The sequence below is a fragment of the Littorina saxatilis genome, unplaced genomic scaffold (genome assembly GCF_037325665.1).
Source record: "Littorina saxatilis isolate snail1 unplaced genomic scaffold, US_GU_Lsax_2.0 scaffold_965, whole genome shotgun sequence".
Classification (NCBI taxonomy): Eukaryota; Metazoa; Mollusca; class Gastropoda; order Littorinimorpha; family Littorinidae; genus Littorina; species Littorina saxatilis.
The window spans coordinates 21,074-40,835 of record NW_027127903.1 but is presented as its reverse complement, the minus strand read 5'-3'; the positions used below and the strand labels follow the sequence as shown (position 1 = coordinate 40,835).

The 19,762-nt window shown below is 39.4% G+C and overlaps 1 protein-coding gene and 2 long non-coding RNA genes across 3 annotated transcripts; 2 read left to right on the top strand and 1 right to left on the bottom strand.

Annotated features, from left to right (window-relative positions):
• The first annotated feature begins 1,906 nt into the window (after positions 1-1,906).
• Positions 1,907-8,192, top strand: LOC138956262 (uncharacterized). Its single transcript, XR_011452569.1, has 3 exons — positions 1,907-2,483; positions 2,859-3,009; positions 5,825-8,192. It is a non-coding gene; the product is annotated as an uncharacterized lncRNA (long non-coding RNA).
• Positions 8,193-10,556: 2,364 nt separating this feature from the next.
• Positions 10,557-13,379, bottom strand: LOC138956261 (uncharacterized). The gene is made up of 4 exons (XR_011452568.1): positions 13,162-13,379; positions 12,677-12,819; positions 11,635-11,737; positions 10,557-11,170 (listed from the first exon to the last, which is right to left on the bottom strand). It is a non-coding gene; the product is annotated as an uncharacterized lncRNA (long non-coding RNA).
• A 187-nt stretch (positions 13,380-13,566) lies between these two features.
• On the top strand, positions 13,567-18,922 carry LOC138956260 (uncharacterized). The gene is made up of 3 exons (XM_070327665.1): positions 13,567-14,184; positions 14,542-14,687; positions 15,830-18,922. Exons 1-3 carry the CDS (start codon positions 14,081-14,083, stop codon positions 15,895-15,897), a joined length of 318 nt encoding a protein of 105 aa, XP_070183766.1. The 5' UTR covers positions 13,567-14,080; the 3' UTR covers positions 15,898-18,922.
• Positions 18,923-19,762: the final 840 nt, after the last annotated feature.

The following is a 19,762-nucleotide window of genomic DNA, read 5'->3' as shown; positions in this document are numbered from 1 at the left end:
GCCGCCATAGCGGAATAACAGCATATCTGTGTACTTGATTTTAGTCCAAAATAGGAAAACTGACAAGATGTGTTAACAGAATGGAATGATTTGCACGGAACTATACAACCGCGCATTAATCGATAGCCTGCGCAGGTTGACTGGTTGAGTGAATAGGATTCGATCAAACTTTCGCAAAAAAACTCCTCTTTTCTTTGAATAACTGAAGAAAGGAGGAATAAAGAGGTTACACACCTCGTCTCAGTGATTATAAAAAATAATGGTCTCAGTTCGCGGTCATGAAAAAGCTCGCTAAAGCTCGCATTTTTCATGATCCGCTAACTTCGACCATTATTTTAATAATCACTGAGACTCGGCATGTAACCTCTACTTATAGGCATGTTTGACACGAGTCACGTGACGTGTCAGGAAGCGTGGCGACCGTTTTCTCATTCCACAAAAAAAAGAAAAGAGAAAATAAAAAACAAAAGTATAGGCTACATAGAACGGCAAATCTACGAAGTTAAATCACTTTTAAAAGTTTAGATTTGACACTGTAACCTTCACCCAGTTCAAGATCATCTTGAATAAATTCTCTGTACAAAAATGAAAATAATTATACATATAACGAAAGAGGTGTGTGTGTGTGTGTGTGTTTGCGTGTGTGTGTGTGTGTGTGTGTGTGTGCGTGCGTGCGTGCGTGCGTGCGTGAGTGAGCGTGCGTGCGTGCGTGCGTGCGTGCGTGCGTGCATAATGTGTGTGTGTGTGTGTGTTTGAGAGATGGAGGGAGGAGAGAAAGTGTGGGGGGCGAGAGAGAGAGAGAGAGAGAGTGAGAGAGATCCAGAGTCACGTTTTCTACTGAGTTGACACACACTATAACAATAAAGTTAAAATAAATACTGACATAGCTCTACATTGGTTAGAAAAGAGGGGGACCAGTTCGAGAGGTGGCCTATTTTGGATGCGAGGGGGGACCAAAATCGCCCAGGGGGACCAGTCGAAAACGAGGCTGGATGTCTAAGGGGGGACCATTATAGAGCAGTTTTTGCCACGAATTGGTCCCCCGGGGGACTACTTTAGAGGGGGGACCGGACCGGATCCTACACCGTGTCCCGGCCTGGGTTCGAACCCGTGACTTTGGTTCACAAGTCTAATGCTCTTCCTGGACCGCAACCGATCGACTCCTACATCAGTTCGAATGGCATAACACATTAGATACTAAAACTATATAAACAAACAACCTGTTCTGCATAGTTCGCGAATGGAACTGTATCCCCGTACGTCAAAGTTGCAAGGTTGTGTTCAGAATTGTTTTGTCCGGTCGATTTTCGGGTTAACCTTTTCTGAGCGGCAGTCAAATAACCCCATTACCAGAAGTATTCGAAAAAAAAAAAGATTGCCAGATAGCCAAGTTGAATGCCTTTAATAACATGGTAATTCAATAAAATGAAACGGAATGAATGTTTCAGTTTGAGTACAACAATATCACAGTCATGTGTTTGTTGTTGCTAAGAATTGATGTGTATCACTGACCTACAAATAATGGATAGGGCGTCCTTATTGGCTATCACAACGTTGACTCAACCGGATGTTACCTATCCGCCATCTTACCACTCCCTTCGATACCGCGAACATAGGTCGACAGCATATAATCGCACCTATTGAGAAACCAAATTGCTTCCATTTCAAATGATGTAAATTAATCACAATCTGCGAAAATATAAGAGGGATGCAGAACCTGTTTAGATCATTGGTGCCACTCGTACTTAAGGGAGAGAAGACTGCTGTCAACTCTCGAAACTACGATTATTTCACTTTGACCATGTTTGTCAGTGTGGTGGGGTATTGTAAGATGGCGGCACTGTTGTTACGCTGTTTATCTAGCGAGCCCACGCTATCGCCGACTTCTCATAGCTCCTGTAGGTATCCTTGGCATTCGATGTCATTAATCCAACAAATAAGCCCACAAATTTGTGGGGCACATTTCCAGTTTGTGGACCACAAAAATAAGCCCACAAATTTGTGGGGCACATTTCCAGTTTGTGGACCACAAAATGAAGGCCAAAACAAAATGTGGGGCACAAAATGTGCGCCATAAAAATAAAGGCAAATAAAAGTAGTCCTTAAATAAAATATGAAGCAAGTTTTTGTGGACCATAAAATTCGATTGATCACTTTCCCGAGAAGTCGGTTTTAAGACACAATAAAACGCTCTTCCTCAGTGGAGTACATGAATAGTAGTGTTGACGAAAAAACATGGCGGCCGTCGTTCGTGAATCTAATATTTGGCAGTTCAACACGTCCACCAGAGAAATATATCGACAAAGAAGTTGAAACACTGACTGCCCTTCTGAAGGAATGCAATCGGGATGTGAATGGTACAGCTGATTTTGGACACGGTCTGCCTTGAATGGGGAGGTTGGCGATGAATCGCACTGTACACTACAGGACATTTTGCTCTCAGTCTCACTGATTTTCAATCATCGGTTTGGATCAACCAGCAGGTAAGTTATTGTTTTTAAAATCCAAGACATGACCATTGCAAACGTGGCCTTTGTAGAACTGAGCAAGATTTATCTGTTTTGTATTCATGTGTGTGTTAGTGTTACTGAGTAACTGGGTGTGACTGTGAGTCACTGAGTGTGTTTTTGTTGTGTTCTTTTTTTTTACTCAAGTTTATAAAATGCTTGACATCTTTAATCTGCATGCACAGAATCAAATGCTGCTGTATCAGTGTATGAACTATGTTTGTAAAAGAATAAACAAAACAATTACTGAATTAGTGAGTGATTTGGCTCTGATACTGTGATAGTGAAGTTGAAATAGTACTTATTTCATTTTCAAGACATGTTATGTTAATATTGTTCTGTTTTTTTCAGGCCTCCCGAGAAACCAGAGATGATGTGCATCATTCATACAGCTCCTGTCTTCCAGTTCCAACAGTTTACCTTTAAACATGGATACATGTACTGGAGAGGTACATCAGGATGACTTGGCGTGGTGCTTTACATTACAGACTACCCCTGAAGAGTAAGTTACACATTTCTTTACCACTTACAGCTTTTGCTTGTCAAATCTGTATGGTAAAATTTATATATATATATATATATATATATATAGTAACATTAGGTATTGGTGATGGACTGGGTGGCCGAGTGGTAACGCACTTGCGAGAGGTTGCGAGTTCGACCCTGGGTCAGGGCGTTAGCAATTTTCTCCCACCTTTTCTAACCTAGGTGGTGGGTTCAAGTGCTAGTCTTTCGGATGAGACGAAAAACCGAGGTCCCTTCGTGTACACTACATTGGGGTGTGCACGTTAAAGATCCCACGATTGACAAAAGGGTATTTCCTGGCAAAATTGTATAGGCATAGATAAAAATGTCCACCAAAATACCCGTGTGACTTGGAATAATAGGCCGTGAAAAGTAGGATATGCGCCGAAATGGCTGCGATCTGCTGGCCGATGTGAATGCGTGATGTATTGTGTAAAATAAATTCCATCTCACACGGCATAAATAAATCCCTGCGCCTTGAATATGTGCGCGATATAAATTGCATAATTTTTTTTTTTAAATAAAAAAAATCCCTGCGCTTAGAACTGTACCCACGGAATACGCGCGATATAAGCCTCATATTGATTGATTGATTGTAGTCTGAAGCTGTATATAAACATGTACTGATGTAGATAATTCAGCAGTCTTTTGTTCTTTGTAAATTGTATTACAAGTACTTTGTAGATCTATGAAATTATTCATAAATTTGAAGATGCATAGTAATACTGTGCATGGTAATTGGTATGATGTACTTTGTATATATACATAAGGCCTAAAAAAAAAAATAGGTGTGGTTACGGTAACCCGACCTACCCTATTTTTAGGGGCCGACCCAATAACTTTTTATTACATAAATTTGTACCCAAAAAAATGAAAACAAGAAAGCGAGTGCAGAAAACGCAATGAAAGCGAAAGCGCTCGAGTCGTCATGCAGACGACAGACGATGCAGGGGAAATTACTAAAAAGGCCCAACAGACGCTTGCCATGACAAAAATGGCGGCATCTTCTTCGGTTGCGATTGCTACACGCTTGGTTGCTCTGCTATTAAGAAAAAAAAGTGATTGCCTAACTTCCTACCCTATTTATTTTGGCTATGTTACCTTAACCACACCTGTGGTTTTTTTGCCTAATGGTACAAATATCTTTATTTTCTCTCTGCTTCCCATCTTAAAGTTTGTTGCAACCCTATACTCATAAAGTGCATTATACTGTTTGTATGAACATTGAACTATTGCGATGCAAGAAAAAAAAACAGGAAATAGCTAGAATGAAAGATTTACTCATTACTGGAATTATTTTAAAAACAGTCAGTCCTTTCCTTGGCTCACAATCACAGATCTGGCCATTTTTTTGACTCACATGCGAAGCAAAAGTGAGTCTATGTACTCACCCGAGTCGTCCGTCCGTCCGGACGTCCGTCCGGACGTCCGTCCGTCCGGAAAACTTTAACGTTGGATATTTCTTGGACACTATTCAGTCTATCAGTACCAAATTTGGCAAGATGGTGTATGATGACAAGGCCCCAAAAAACATACATAGCATCTTGACCTTGCTTCAAGGTCAAGGTCGCAGGGGCCATAAATGTTGTCTAAAAAACAGCTATTTTTCCCATTTTTCCCATTTTCTCTGAAGTGTTTGAGATTGAATACCTCACCTATATATGATATATAGGGCAAAGTAAGCCCCATCTTTTGATACCAGTTTGGTTTACCTTGCTTCAAGGTCAAGGTCACAGGAGCTCTTCAAAGTTGGATTGTATACATATTTTGAAGTGACCTTGACCCTGAACTATGGAAGATAACTGTTTCAAACTTAAAAATTATGTGGGGCACATGTTATGCTTTCATCATGAGACACATTTGGTCACATATGATCAAGGTCAAGGTCACTTTGACCCTGATGAAATGTGACCAAAATAAGGTAGTGAACCACTAAAAGTGACCATATCTCATGGTAGAAAGAGCCAATAAGCACCATTGTACTTCCTATGTCTTGAATTAACAGCTTTGTGTTGCATGACCTTGGATGACCTTGACCTTGGGTCAAGGTCACATGTATTTTGGTAGGAAAAATGTGTAAAGCAGTTCTTAGTGTATGATGTCATTGCTAGGTTTAGTTATTTATGGTCAAGGTCATGTCAAGGTCAAGCATGTGAGTCGTATGGGCTTTGCCCTTCTTGTTAATTTTTTTTTTTTACATGGAATAAGAGTTACAATGTAAATTGTATGTAATACCGCCTGTGTATTTGGATACCTACTTCTACATTCAACACCCTGACTGCCCCTGCGCAGAGTTAGAATTTTCTGAATGAATTCACATCACATTTCTCAACAAAACTGTAAGGTGTCAACGCTAAATATGTGTGTGGGATGAGGGCTCATGCTGAATTTAAAAAATAGTAACTTTCCATCATATTCCAGAAAAGCTGCTCACATCAGCAGCATAAGAAGATATCATGTTGTTAGAAAGGTAACTTTGTGAGGAAGTCTTTTTAATTTTAATGATGAAAGTATAAATATATCCATGAAATAAATGGTTTTCACAGGAAGGAATGATGGCACCTGTAATATTACAGAACAATGTTTACAGTTTAGTTCATAGTTGTCACTGTCAGTATCACCCACACTATTCTCCATCCCACTGATCTTGTGAAGAACAAGTAATACCTCCTACCTACCTTCCCGCACCCCCACCCCCAACACACACCCTCTTCTCGATACCCAAAACATATCCCCATCAGCGCACAGCAAAGTCTGGATGTGCTCAGTAATACATTTTCTTTATTTTCCAGGAAGTGAGGTGCCGAGATATGACGTGCAGGCAGCTTGCAGAGTGGTGCCTGGCTTTGCTGCAAATGATGATCAGATTCAGTCCATTCTGTGCTGACAGAGCTACCAGAACTGCTTTAATATAGTCCATCTGAAGATGCTTACACTTACAGAGGTTTTCTGTTGCCTTAGTGGTGAAATGAACATGTAACACATTAACAATAACATTCTACACAAATAATGTGTGGTGCGGTGTGGATCAAGGGTACATTTTGACTTATGTAAGTTGTCAATTCAGCTAAATACAGGTAGTGTTTGGTATGCAGATATTTTCTTACAGCAAACAACGGTTTGTTTGTTTTTACTACATAAAGTGGTATTATCTTTTATGTTGTTTGAGTGCTTTAAGTTAAGCTGCTCACAGGCAGTATTTTACACACAGGCTTAGCTTTGGGAGATGTGTGTGTATGTTTCAGTCAATGCGTGTTCATGTATAGACTTTGTTTGCAATATTAGAATTTAGATCTTTTAACTGCATTATGCACATGAAATGTGTTAACCCATGACTTTTTCTTCCTTTGAATCCTAGTCAGTACTTTATCTTGTTTAAAATTTTCATTGATTCTGTTTTTGGGTCGTTCTGGTGCATCCTGGATGGTTCAATTCATTCTTATGTTGTGCTGAAATGTTGCTTTTGTAATACAGTCTGCCAAGATTGTGTCTTTCACTTGGATGTGGTGAACTTATTTTTTAAAGGCCTGCTCTGCCTCATTAAAACACTTCGCCTCACTGTGTCAGACCTTCATCAGGCTTTTTGCATGGGATAAGAAAATCCTTCCACTTGGTCACATAGCAAAAGTCAGCACCCTGACTTCTTAGTGTGGTGATGTCTTTTCTTATTAATTTATTTCCCCCAAAAGGCATAAGTGTTTTAAACAAAATTATGTCTTACAGCTACAGTGGAACCCCCTTTTAAGACCTCCAGAAATCTAAGAAAATCAGGTCTTAAAAAGGAGGGGGTCTTAAAATGGAGGTAAATTTACAGAGGTTATGAACAGAAAGTCTGAGAAAACAAGGTCTTAACATGGAGGGGGTCTTAAAAGGGGGGTTCCACTGTATGACTTGGGGATTATGTGTTTGTAAAGATAGAGCTGAGAATCCTACACAGAATTCTGTGCATAAAAGGCGGCCTGAATCTTGACCCACACTGCTGGCATGACCTTCATAGCTGCATTCAACGCTTTACTTTTACCCTGGTAACTTTACGGTTGCTCTCTCTGGATTGAGCATTTTTTATTTCAACCAAGGGGAAAAATTAAATGCCTCTGCAGAGATTCGAACCTAGGACCTAGATTTTCAGGCAGATGTCCTAACCGGTAGTTTTTTTTTATTGACTCACATGCGAAGCAAAAGTGAGTCTATGTACTCACCCGAGTCGTCCGTCCGTCCGTCCGTCCGTCCGTCCGGACATCCGTCCGGACGTCCGTCCGTCCGTCCGGAAAACTTTAACGTTGGATATTTCTTGGAGACTATTCAGTCTATCAGTACCAAATTTGGCAAGATGGTGTATGATGACAAGGCCCCAAAAAACATACATAGCATCTTGACCTTGCTTCAAGGTCAAGGTCGCAGGGGCCATAAATGTTGCCTAAAAAACAGCTATTTTTCCCATTTTTCCCATTTTCTCTGAAGTTTTTGAGATTCAATACCTCACCTATATATGATATATAGGGCAAAGTAAGCCCCATCTTTTGATACCAGTTTGGTTTACCTTGCTTCAAGGTCAAGGTCACAGGAGCTCTTCAAAGTTGGATTGTATACATATTTTGAAGTGACCTTGACCCTGAACTATGGAAGATAACTGTTTCAAACTTAAAAATTATGTGGGGCACATGTTATGCTTTCATCATGAGACACATTTGGTCACATATGATCAAGGTCAAGGTCACTTTGACCCTTATGAAATGTGACCAAAATAAGGTAGTGAACCACTAAAAGTGACCATATCTCATGGTAGAAAGAGCCAATAAGCACCATTGTACTTCCTATGTCTTGAATTAACAGCTTTGTGTTGCATGACCTTGGATGACCTTGACCTTGGGTCAAGGTCACATGTATTTTGGTAGGAAAAATGTGTAAAGCATGTGAGTCGTATGGGCTTTGCCCTTCTTGTTTATTGTAAGATGGATATATATATGTCTAGCGGATGCAGCTACATGTACAAATGTGCCAAATTAGAACTTGCATTCTCAGCCTATAATCTTTGGCCATTCATGCGAGTCGAGTACTAAATATTGTGAATGCATGTGAGACTGCCTTGTTTTACTTTTGTGAAATGTGTGAACTCACTTTGTTTACATCTTTGTGTTAATAAATGCAGTTTATCAGTTACCTCTGTTTGTTTCTTCTGCTAGTATGTCAAATTGCCCACACACACCCTCATGCGCACACACACACACACAAAATCAGATCTCAAGTGTAAGTATTCTTTTTGCAGTTTTATTTTAATGCCCATAATCAGTCAAACAAATATATCATCACACTTCGTCACTTGCACCTAAGCTTAAAAGTAGCAGTCCTGCATACATATGTAATGTGTAAATGTTTCAGGTCACCATCTGTCCTGGCTTGAACATGCAATAAGAACACCTCTACACAAACACATGTACAGTCAACCGGCTAGCTGCTTCCCTGAAAGGCATATTTTTCTATGAATTAATTGATTTTCCGCAGACAGCAGCCAGGTAGTGGATCTTTAGTATATATATGTCCAAGCAGACGGTTGATCTTAGTACAACACATCAAGGAAATATTTTTTAAAAACAGATCCAACATCTAATCTTCCAAAGTTCATAATCAATAAAGAAGAAAGGTATGTTACTGGAACCCTTTATTTATGATTTAAGGCAATGTGCGGCAGTAAAATGACCAAACTTAAACTTGAAGAATACAGTCAAGGAATAACTTAGTTTTCTGGGTAGTTATTGAAGTGACTTATTAAAATGAATGAAAACATTGTGGATGGATATTGACTGCTGTTGCGATGAAAACTGGCATTTACAGCGTCAAATGGGATTTCTAGAAAACGGCTTTACAGCAACATCATACATCAGAAATTCATAATATTTGGCACAAGGATACACATGTATTATATCTACAATCATATAGAAAGTGTTTGTTTTTTTTAAACAACTACATTTGAATTTAAATTAATTATTGTAATGAATCTTTCTTTCTTTCTTTCTTTATTTGGTGTTTAACGTCGTTTTCAACCATTCAAGGTTATATCGCGACGGGGAAAGGGGGGAGATGGGATAGGGGAAAGGGGGGAGATGGGATAGAGCCACTTGTTAATTGTTTCTTGTTCACAAAAGCACCAATCAAAAAATTGCTCCAGGGGCTTGCAACGTAGTACAATATATGACCTTACTGGGAGAATGCAAGTTTCCAGTACAAAGGACTTAACATTTCTTACATACTGCTTGCCTAAAATCTTTACAAACATTGACTATATTCTATACAAGAAACACTTAACAAGGGTAAAAGGAGAAACAGAACCGTTAGTCGCCTCTTACGACATGCTGGGTAGCATCGGGTAAATTCTTTCTCGTCCCAATCAATATGGGACTCCCCCTAACCCGCGGGGGGTATTGTAATGAATATGCAGTGAGAAATTCGTTCATTCTTATGACAAAAGATATTAAAATTCAACTGTAGTCTGTTGTAAAAAAAATCGTTCTATATGATTGTTGATATGATACATGTGCATCTTTGTGCCAAATATTAGGAATTTCTGATGTATTATGTCGCTGTTAAACTGTTTCCTAGAAATCCAATGTAACGACTGTTTCCATAGCAACGGCACTCTATGTCGATCAGTATTCACAATCCTCCGAAAGCGGCGTATGGCTGCCTAAATGGCGGGGTAAAAACGGTCATACAGGTAAAAATCCACTCGTACAAAAACATGAGTGTACGTGGGAGTTTCAGCCCACGAAAAACAGAAGAAGAAGAAGAAGTATTCACAATTGTTCTATTAATTTTTATGTCACTTCCCAGAAAACCAGGTTATTCCATGTATTCTCCAAATTCAATTTTACTGCCGCACATTTCCTTAACAAAATGTAAGATTTACTGTACTTTGACCGAGCAATTTTTGTAAGTGGACAGGCCTTAGTTTTATTTCGGTGGCATAATTCAATGCGCTTCGTCAAAATGTCTTGAACTGAAACCAAAAGCAGATGCAAGACTTATGGTCAGTTGGAGTTGTCTCCCGTACTCCTAACTTTAATGTGCTGCAGACAGGTGTGCCCAAACAGCCCATATCACAAACGGTTTGGAATTCCCGAAAACACAAGATCCGCACTGCACAACTTCAGTGCACAAATACGCGAGAGTGCTCGGTCGCTTTTTGAAAATGTGTATCTTGAGAGAAAAATATAGAATAGTGCGCTGTCCGAAGGAATAGAGTTCTTATAGGACAATGACAGCGCTCAGTTCAAAACGATAGGACATCCAGGCATGGTACTGAAGGAATGGCAGTTTCAGCTGAAATAAAGCCGGGGGTCCAGGGGCAGCCTGGCGGGGTCAAGGGGCAGCGCCCTTTGTGGGGGTCAGGGGGCAACCCCCCCTGAAGCTGACGACTTTTTACTAATTCAAATGTGTTTAGTGCCCTCTCCTTGAAGCTGAGAGGGATATAAGTGAAAGATAACAAGGCTTGAGTAAGAAAAAATAATAATGTCAAGTGAATGGGCGGATTTTTTTTTAGATTTTTTTTTTTAGATTTTCGTTTTCGGCGGATTTCCGCCGATCGGTGGAAGAGTACCATGCCTGGACATCTGACCGCCATGCGGCTATGTGAATCAGACATCTGAGCCTTTCAATCCGTCTATGTCGGACGCCTGACGACATCCCCGAGGCTTTTAAATGAAATAAGACCATACAGGCACTAATAGTTGCATACCAAAAATGAACTGCCTCAAGGCTCTCTATGCAGAGTGGTATCTTTTTAAAGAATACATTCAGGTACAGCTTCTTCGAAAGAAAAAATAAATTCACCGCAACCACCAAAACATCTACCTCACAACAGAAAGCAGTCAAAGTGTTGATTTTTGGTCTGTGACCAAGTGGAGGGATGGTCTTATCCCATGTTAAAGGTGAGAACAACTTTTTAAATGAGGCGTAGTGGGCCTTTAAAACATTGACACAAATTTACAATAGCAACAAGTTGTAATGCTCAGTACAACCAATACTGAGTAGACATTTACTGCCGCTGTTGCTGTAGTTTCCCCATCGATCACAGCTGGACCTGGATAGCACTGCTTTTCATCCACATTCACTGGCCAGGTCTTCGTCATCTTCTGTCCCTACTGACAAATGAATGACAAAGGAACTGATCTTAAATCCAAACACAATGACAAGAACAAGTTTTAAGTATGAGTAAGGAGTAAATTGTGTTTGTAACTGACACACACACACACACTAAACCCACATAAATGCCAAGAGCGTAAACATTCTAATTCCCTGGTAGACAAGTTCCAATGCCTACTTTTTAACATATGAAATATAGAAGACACATTCCCTGTCAGCGCTTGCTATCAAATTCAAAAAGCAAAGCAAAGGTCTGTAACATCAATCTGCAGGGCTAGAAAAATCTGCAGGTATTATTACTATTAATGTCTGGCAGCTCTCCTGACTGGCCAGGGAAAATCAAACACACACACACACACACACAAACACACACACACACACACACCAACAGTCAGAATGTAACCAGAACTTGAGACTGAGAGGGAGGATAAAACACAATATGATCATGTAGCAGAACTCTTACCTGAATTGCCATTAGCATGAAATATTTCCCATTTGAGTCTTGACAGCCTCCCGATCATGAAGGAATCAATCTGCTTCTTCCACTGTGCCGGATCGATGCCAACCTGTAATATATAATATTGGCTGAAGTAACATTCCTCTGAGCAACAAATTTAAAACAGTTAGTTGACAGGACAAGTAGTACTAGGAGCTACATGCAGTATGATATTTAGCTATGTGGAGGAACAACAAACACACTGTCCACAGAACCAGATGAATTTACACACTGCACCCGGCCTCCCCCATAAAACAACAACAACAAAAAAACGACAACAGACGACCAAACCAACATTAACGCTCGATTCTTATGATACTGTGGGACAGTGGTATTGATATCTTTCTAGAATATAAAATTTTATAAGTCCTTTTACATTTAGTGAAGTTTTGACTGAATCAGTGAACTGAATCTGTTCACATAGACTGATAGAGTGACAGACATACAATGTAGACAAGTTGATGTGTGCATATATATATATATACATGCATATTACATAACATGTATATATATATATATGTATGTATAACATGTATGCATGTGTGTAGAACACAAAGGAAAAAAATAATAGAACTTGACACACAGCTTCACTGAGAATGAGATATATCCTGACAGTGAGTGAGTGAGTGACTGTTTACAGCAATACATTGTACTTTATTAAACTTAAAGGTACACACTGAAAGTCATGCGCTTCTAGTATTAGAAATGATTCTAATACTGGAGGAACTGCATGATCATCATACTGGTGAAATAAAGCTAAGAGGTTCGAGCAGTTCTGTGGTTTGGACTCTTAGGTGTTCATTATTTTATTATTATCCCTGGACATGAATTATAAAAATAAAATGAAAATACTCTCTCACTAGTCTCAGTCTTGCTCACAGTCACACACACACCTCCATATGAGTTATTCTGACCATAACTTGAGAATGTGAGGGAGGGGAAGGAAAAAACACTGTACATCATAACACTGACAGTTGTACATAATAAAACCTCTTCGCCTTACTCTTACCTGATTTGCGGCAGTGGCATCAAATATTTTACTTCTGTCAGTGACAGCCTCAAGATCATGCAGCAATCGGTTGGCTTTTTCAGCTGAGGGGAGACCTTGAAGTTGAACATACTAGCTCTAGCTCTCTTCTGATTGATGCCAACCTGCAAGTAAAATAATTGGGAACGGCCGATCAGAAGGTTACCTATTTGAGTATTTCAAGTTAGACTCAATCTTTAAAAACAAAAAGAATTTATAAAATATTATGATCATGCACCTTGAAAAGAGGTTGCAAAAACGTGGTAGTGGTAATCTTCTTCTTCAAATTAATGAGAAAATCCCTGTACAGGGCAACTACGTGTTGGTTCAGTGAACGATACCTTGCGCCTGTGGACTGACAGTCACAGTGACACTGACAGTGACTCGAGTGAGTCGAAATGACACCTGTTGCAACACATACTACCATAAACCCACTCTCAGTTATGAAACGAAACATGGAAACTTACCTCTGGTTAATATGCAAAGGTTCGCCCGTCCCAATTCTCTCGCATTAGCAAACACCATTGCCATTGGAGATTCTGTCCAAACAGATCGCCTTCGACCGCCATTAACTAAAAACCGAAACGCAGTAGGTCTGAAAACCACGCTCAACGTCCAAAATAAGGAGGAAAAAAAAGAGCCCAAAACATTTTTTTGGCCAAAAACACTGTTTAAGCCCCACAAATATTTGTCCTTATTTTTTATGAACCTTAATTTGTGCCCCTTATTTTATGCTCCACAAATACAGTTTGTGGCCCACAAAACCAAAATGTGCCCCACAAAAATAAGCCCAAAAATTTGTGAGGCACATTTCGCGTTTGTGGCCCACAAAAATAAGCCCAAAACGTGTGGGATTACTGACATCGAATGCCAAGGATATGTAGGCTAGCGTGTATATCCTTGGCATTCGATGTCATTAATCCAACAAATAAGCCCACAAATTTGTGGGGCACATTTCCAGTTTGTGGACCACAAAAATAAGCCCACAAATTTGTGGGGCACATTTCCAGTTTGTGGACCACAAAATGAAGGCCAAAACAAAATGTGGGGCACAAAATGTGCGCCATAAAAATAAAGGCAAATAAAAGTAGTCCTTAAATAAAATATGAAGCAAGTTTTTGTGGACCATAAAATTCGATTGATCACTTTCCCGAGAAGTCGGTTTTAAGACACAATAAAACGCTCTTCCTCAGTGGAGTACATGAATAGTAGTGTTGACGAAAAAACATGGCGGCCGTCGTTCGTGAAACAATCTAAATATTTGGCAGTTCAACGCGTCCACCAGAGAAATATATCGACAAAGAAGTTGAAACACTGACTGCCCTTCTGAAGGAATGCAATCGGGATGTGAATGGTACAGCTGATTTTGGACACGGTCTGCCTTGAATGGGGAGGTTGGCGATGAATCGCACTGTACACTACAGGACATTTTCCTCTCAGTCTCAGTCTCACTCACTGATTTTCAATCATCGGTTTGGATCAACCAGCAGGTAAGTTATTGTTTTTAAAATCCAAGACATGACCATTGCAAACGTGGCCTTTGTAGAACTGAGCAAGATTTATCTGTTGTGTATGTGTGTGTTACTGAGTAACTGGGTGTGGCTGTGAGTCACTGAGTGTGTTTTTGTTGTGTTCTTTTTTTTTTACTCAAGTTTATAAAATGCTTGATCTTTAATCTGCATGCACAGAATCAAATGCTGCTGTATCAGTGTATGAACTATGGTTGTAAAAGAATAAACAAAACAATTACTGGAGTAGGGAGTGATTTGGTTCTGATAGTGAAGTTGAAATAGTACTTATTTCATTTTCAAGACATGTTATGTTAATATTGTTCTGGTTTTTTTCAGGCCTCCCGAGAAACCAGAGATAATGTGCATCATTCATACAGCTCCTGTCTTCCAGTTCCAACAGTTTACCTTTAAACATGGCATGTACTGGAGAGGTATCAGGATGACTTGGCGTGGTGCTTTACATTACAGACTACCCCTGAAGAGTAAGTTACACATTTCTTTACCACTTACAGCTTTTGCTTGTCAAATCTGTATGGTAAAATTTATTTATATATATATATATATATAGTAACATTAGGTATTGGTGATGGTAGTCTGAAGCTATAAACATGTACTGATGTAGATAATTCAGCAGTCTTTTGTTCTTTGTAAATTGTATTACAAGTACTTTGTAGATGAAATTATTCATACATTTGAAGATGCATAGTAATACTGTGCATGGTAATTGGTATGATGTACATGTACTTTGTATACATAATGGTACAAATATCTTTATTTTCTCTCTCCTTCCCATCTTAAAGTTTGTTGCAACCCTATACTCATAAAGTGCATTATACTGTTTGTATGAACATTGAACTATTGCGATGCAAGAAAGTAAAACATGAAATAGCTAGAATGAAAGATTTACTCATTACTGGAATTATTTTAAATACAGTCAGTCCTTTCCTTGGCTCACAACCACAGATCTGGCCAGTTTTTTGTTATTATTTTTTTGTTACATGGAATAAGAGTTACAATGTAAATTGTAATACCGCCTGTGTACTTGGATACCTACTTCTACATTCAACACCCCGACTGCCCCTGCGCAGATTTAGAATTTTCTGAATGAATTCACATCACATTTCTCAACAAAACTGTGAGGTGTCAACGCTAAATATATGTGTGTGGGATGAGGGCTCATGCTGAATTAAAAAAATAGTAACTTTCCATCACATTCCAGAAAAGCTGCTCACATCAGCAGCATAACAAGATATCATGTTGTTAGAAAGGTTCTTGTGAGGAAGTCTTTTTAATTTTAATGATGAAAGATTATCTTTTTAATTTTAGTGATGAAAGTATAAATATATCCATGAAATAAATGGTTTTCATAGGAAGGAATGATGGCACCTGTAATATTACAGAACAATGTTTACAGTTTAGTTCATAGTTGTCACTGTCACTGTGTCTGTATCACCCACACTATTCTCCATCCCACTGATCTTGTGAAGAACAAGTATTATCTCCTACCTACCTTCCCGCACCCCCACCCCCAATACACACCATCTTCTCGATACCCAAAACATATCCCCATCAGCGCACAGCAAAGTCTGGATGTGCTCAGTAATACATTTTCTTTATTTTCCAGGAAGTGAGGTGCCGAGATATGACGTGCAGGTAGAGTGCCTGAATGGTGCCTGGCTTTGCTGCGGATGATGATCAGATTCAGTCCATTCTGTGCTGACAGAGCTACCAGAACTGCTTTAATATAGTCCATCTGAAGATGCTTACACTTAGAGATTTTCTGTTGCCTTAGTGGTGAAATGAACATGTAACACATTAACAATAACATTCTACACAAATAATGTGTGGTGCGGTGTGGATCAAGGGTACATTTTGACTTACCTATGTAAGTTGTCAATTCAGCTAAATACAGGTTGTGTTTGGTATGCAGATATTTTCTTACAGCAAACAGCGGGTTGTTTGTTTTTACTACATAAAGTGGTATTATCTTTTATGTTGTTTGAGTGCTTTGATATCAAATAACCAAAGGGAAGTAATCGCTCTTAATGCACACGACATAGGTAATAGAGTAAGCGAGAGTTGTACGGAACCTTTTCTCCTGGCACCTGAGAGAATAACAAGCATTGAAATGAACAATCGACTTTCATCCTCAAAAAGGATGATCACCGCAAGCTCATATGCTCATCATTCTCTAAGGCACTCCAACTAACACCTACGTACACAGTCATATACAAGAACCAGCTTTTATTCTCGACCGGACTTAGTCCTTGGATCAAGACTGGTTTAAACAGAACAAACACACAAACACACACATTGTTACAGGGTCGCCTCGAAAGTATCAGTTAGAATCTCAAACAGAATGAGGCAGAGCGATGTATATGACTGTGTACGTAGGTGTTAGTTTGAGTGCCTTAGAGAATGATGAGCATATGAGCTTGCGGTGATCATCCTTTAGTGAGGATGAAAGTCGCTTGTTCATTTCAATGCTTGTTATTCTCTCAGGTGCCAGGAGATAAGGTTCCGTACAACTCTCGCTTACTCTATTACACATGTCGTATGCATTAAGAGCGATTACTTCCCTTTGGTTATTTGATATCTTAACATCGCTCTGCCTCATTCTGTTTGAGATTCTGAGTGCTTTAAGTTAAGCTGTTCATAGGCAGTATTTTACACATAGGCTTAGCTTTGGGAGATGTGTGTGAATGTTTCAGTCAATGCGTGTTCATGTAAAGACTTTGTTTGCAATATTAGAATTTAGATCTTTTAACTGCATTATGCACATGAAATGTGTTAACCCATGACTTTTTCTTCCTTTGAATCCTAGTCAGTACTTTATCTTGTTTAAAATTTTCATTGATTCTGTTTTTGGGTCGTTCTGGTGCATCCTGGATGCGTTCAATTCATTCTTATGTTGTGCTGAAATGTTGCTTCTGTAATACAGTCTGCCAAGATTGTGTCTTTCACTTGGATGTGGTGAACTTATTTTTTAAAGGCCTGCTCTGCCTCATTAAAACACTTCGCCTCACTGTGTCAGACCTTATCAGGCTTTTTGCATGGGATAAGAAAATCCTTCCACTTGGTCACATAGCAAAAGTCAGCACCCTGACTTCTTAGTGTGGTGATGTCTTTTCTTATTAATTTATTTCCCCCAAAAGGCATAAGTGTTTTTAAACAAAATTATGTCTTACAGCTACAGTGGAACCCCCCTTTTAAGACCGGCACAGTTGGCCTAGTGGTAAGGTGTCCGCCCCGTGATCGGGAGGTCGTGGGTTCGAACCCCGGCCGGGTCATACCTAAGACTTTAAAATTGGCAATCTAGTGGCTGCTCCGCCTGGCGTCTGGCATTATGGGGTTAGTGCTAGGACTGGTTGGTCCGGTGTCAGAATAATGTGACTGGGTGAGACATTATTATTATTATTATTGTGATCATTTTTATGCGCCTAATCTAGATATAGCCCTAGGCGCTTACATATTAATTTCTGCCGTTTGAAATGGAATTTTTTACAGACAGACAAACAGACATTTTGTACACACAATTTTGTACACAGACATGAAGCCTGTGCTGCGACTTCTGTCTTGTGTGTGGCTGGGCGTTAAGCAAACAAACACCCCCTTTTAAGACCTACAAAAATCTGAGAATCAGGTCTTAAAATGGAGGTAAATTTACAGAGGTTATGAACAGAAAGTCTGAGAAAACAAGGTCTTAAAATGGAGGGGGTCTTAAAAGGGGGGTTCCACTGTATGACTATTGGGGATTATGTGTTTGTAAAGATAGAGCTGAGAATCCTACACAGAATTCTGTGCATAGAAGGCGGCCTGAATCTTGACCCACACTGCTGGCATGACCTTCATAGCTGCATTCAACGCTTTACTTTTACGCTGGTAACTTTACGGTTGCTCTCTCTGGATTGAGCATTTTTATTTCAACCAAGGGGAAAAATTAAATGCCTCTGCAGAGATTCGAACCTAGGACCTAGATTTTCAGGCCGATGTCCTAACCACTAGTTTTTGAGTCACTTGAGAAAAAGTGACTCTATGTAATCGGTCAGTGTTAGTCTGTCCGGCCGGCCGGCCGGCCGTCCGTAGACACCACCTTAACGTTGGACTTTTCTCGGAAACTATCAAAGCGATCGGGCTCATATTTTGTTTAGTCGTGACCTCCAATGACCTCTACACTTTAACGATGGTTTCGTTGACCTTTGACCTTTTTCAAGGTCACAGGTCAGCGTCAAAGGAAAAATTAGACATTTTATATCTTTTCTCGGAAACTATCAAAGCGATCGGGCTCATATTTTGTTTAGTCGTGACCTCCAATGACCTCTACACTTTAACGATGGTTTCGTTGACCTTTGACCTTTTTCAAGGTCACAGGTCAGCGTCAAAGGAAAAATTAGACATTTTATATCTTTGACAAAGTTCATCGGATGTGATTGAAACTTTGTAGGATTATTCTTTACATCAAAGTATTTACATCTGTAGCCTTTTACGAACGTTATCAGAAAAACAAGGGAGATAACTAGCCTTTTCTGTTCGGCAACACACAACTTAACGTTGGGCTTTTCTCGGAAACTATAAAAGTGACCGGGCTCAAATTTTATGTGAACGTGACTCATTGTGTTGTGAATAGCAATTTCTTCCTGTCCATCTGATGCCTCATATAATATTCAGAACTGCGAAAGTGACTCGATCGAGCGTTTGCTCTTCTTGTTTTATTGTAAGATGGGTCTAGCAGATGCAGCTACATGTACAAATGTGCCAAATTAGAACTTGCATTCTCAGCATATAATCTTTGGCCATTCATGTGAGTACTAAATATTGTGAATGCATGTGAGACTGCCTTGTTTTACTTTTGTGAAATGTGTGAACTCACTTTGTTTACATCTTTGTGTTAATAAATGCAGTTTATCAGTTACCTCTGTTTGTTTCTTCTGCAAGTATGTCAAATTGCCCACACACACCCTCATGCGCACACACACACAGACACACACAAAATCAGATCTCAAGTGTAAGTATTCTTTTTGCAGTTTTATTTTAATGCCCATAATCAGTCAAACAAATATCATCACACTTGCACCGAAGCTTAAAAGTAGCAGTCCTGCAATGCATACATATGTAATGTGTAAATGTTTCAGGTCACCATCTGTCCTGGCTTGAACATGCAATAAGAACACCTCTACACAAACACATGTACAGTCAACCGGCTAGCTGCTTCCCTGTAAGGCATATTTTTCTATGAATTAATCGATTTTCCGCAGACAGCAGCCAGGTAGTGGATCTTTAGTATATGTCCAAGCAGACGGTTGATCTTAGTACAACACATCAAGGAAATATGTTTTAAAAACAGATCCAACATCTAACCTTCCAAAGTTCATAATCAATAAAGAAGAATGGTATGTTACTGGAACCCTTTATTTATGACTTAAGGCAATGTGCGGCAGTAAAATTACCAAACTTAAACTTGAAGAATAGGCAAGGAATAACTTAGTTTTCTTGGTAGTTATTGAAGTGACTTATTAAAATGAATGAAAACATTGTGGATGGATATTGACTGCTGTTG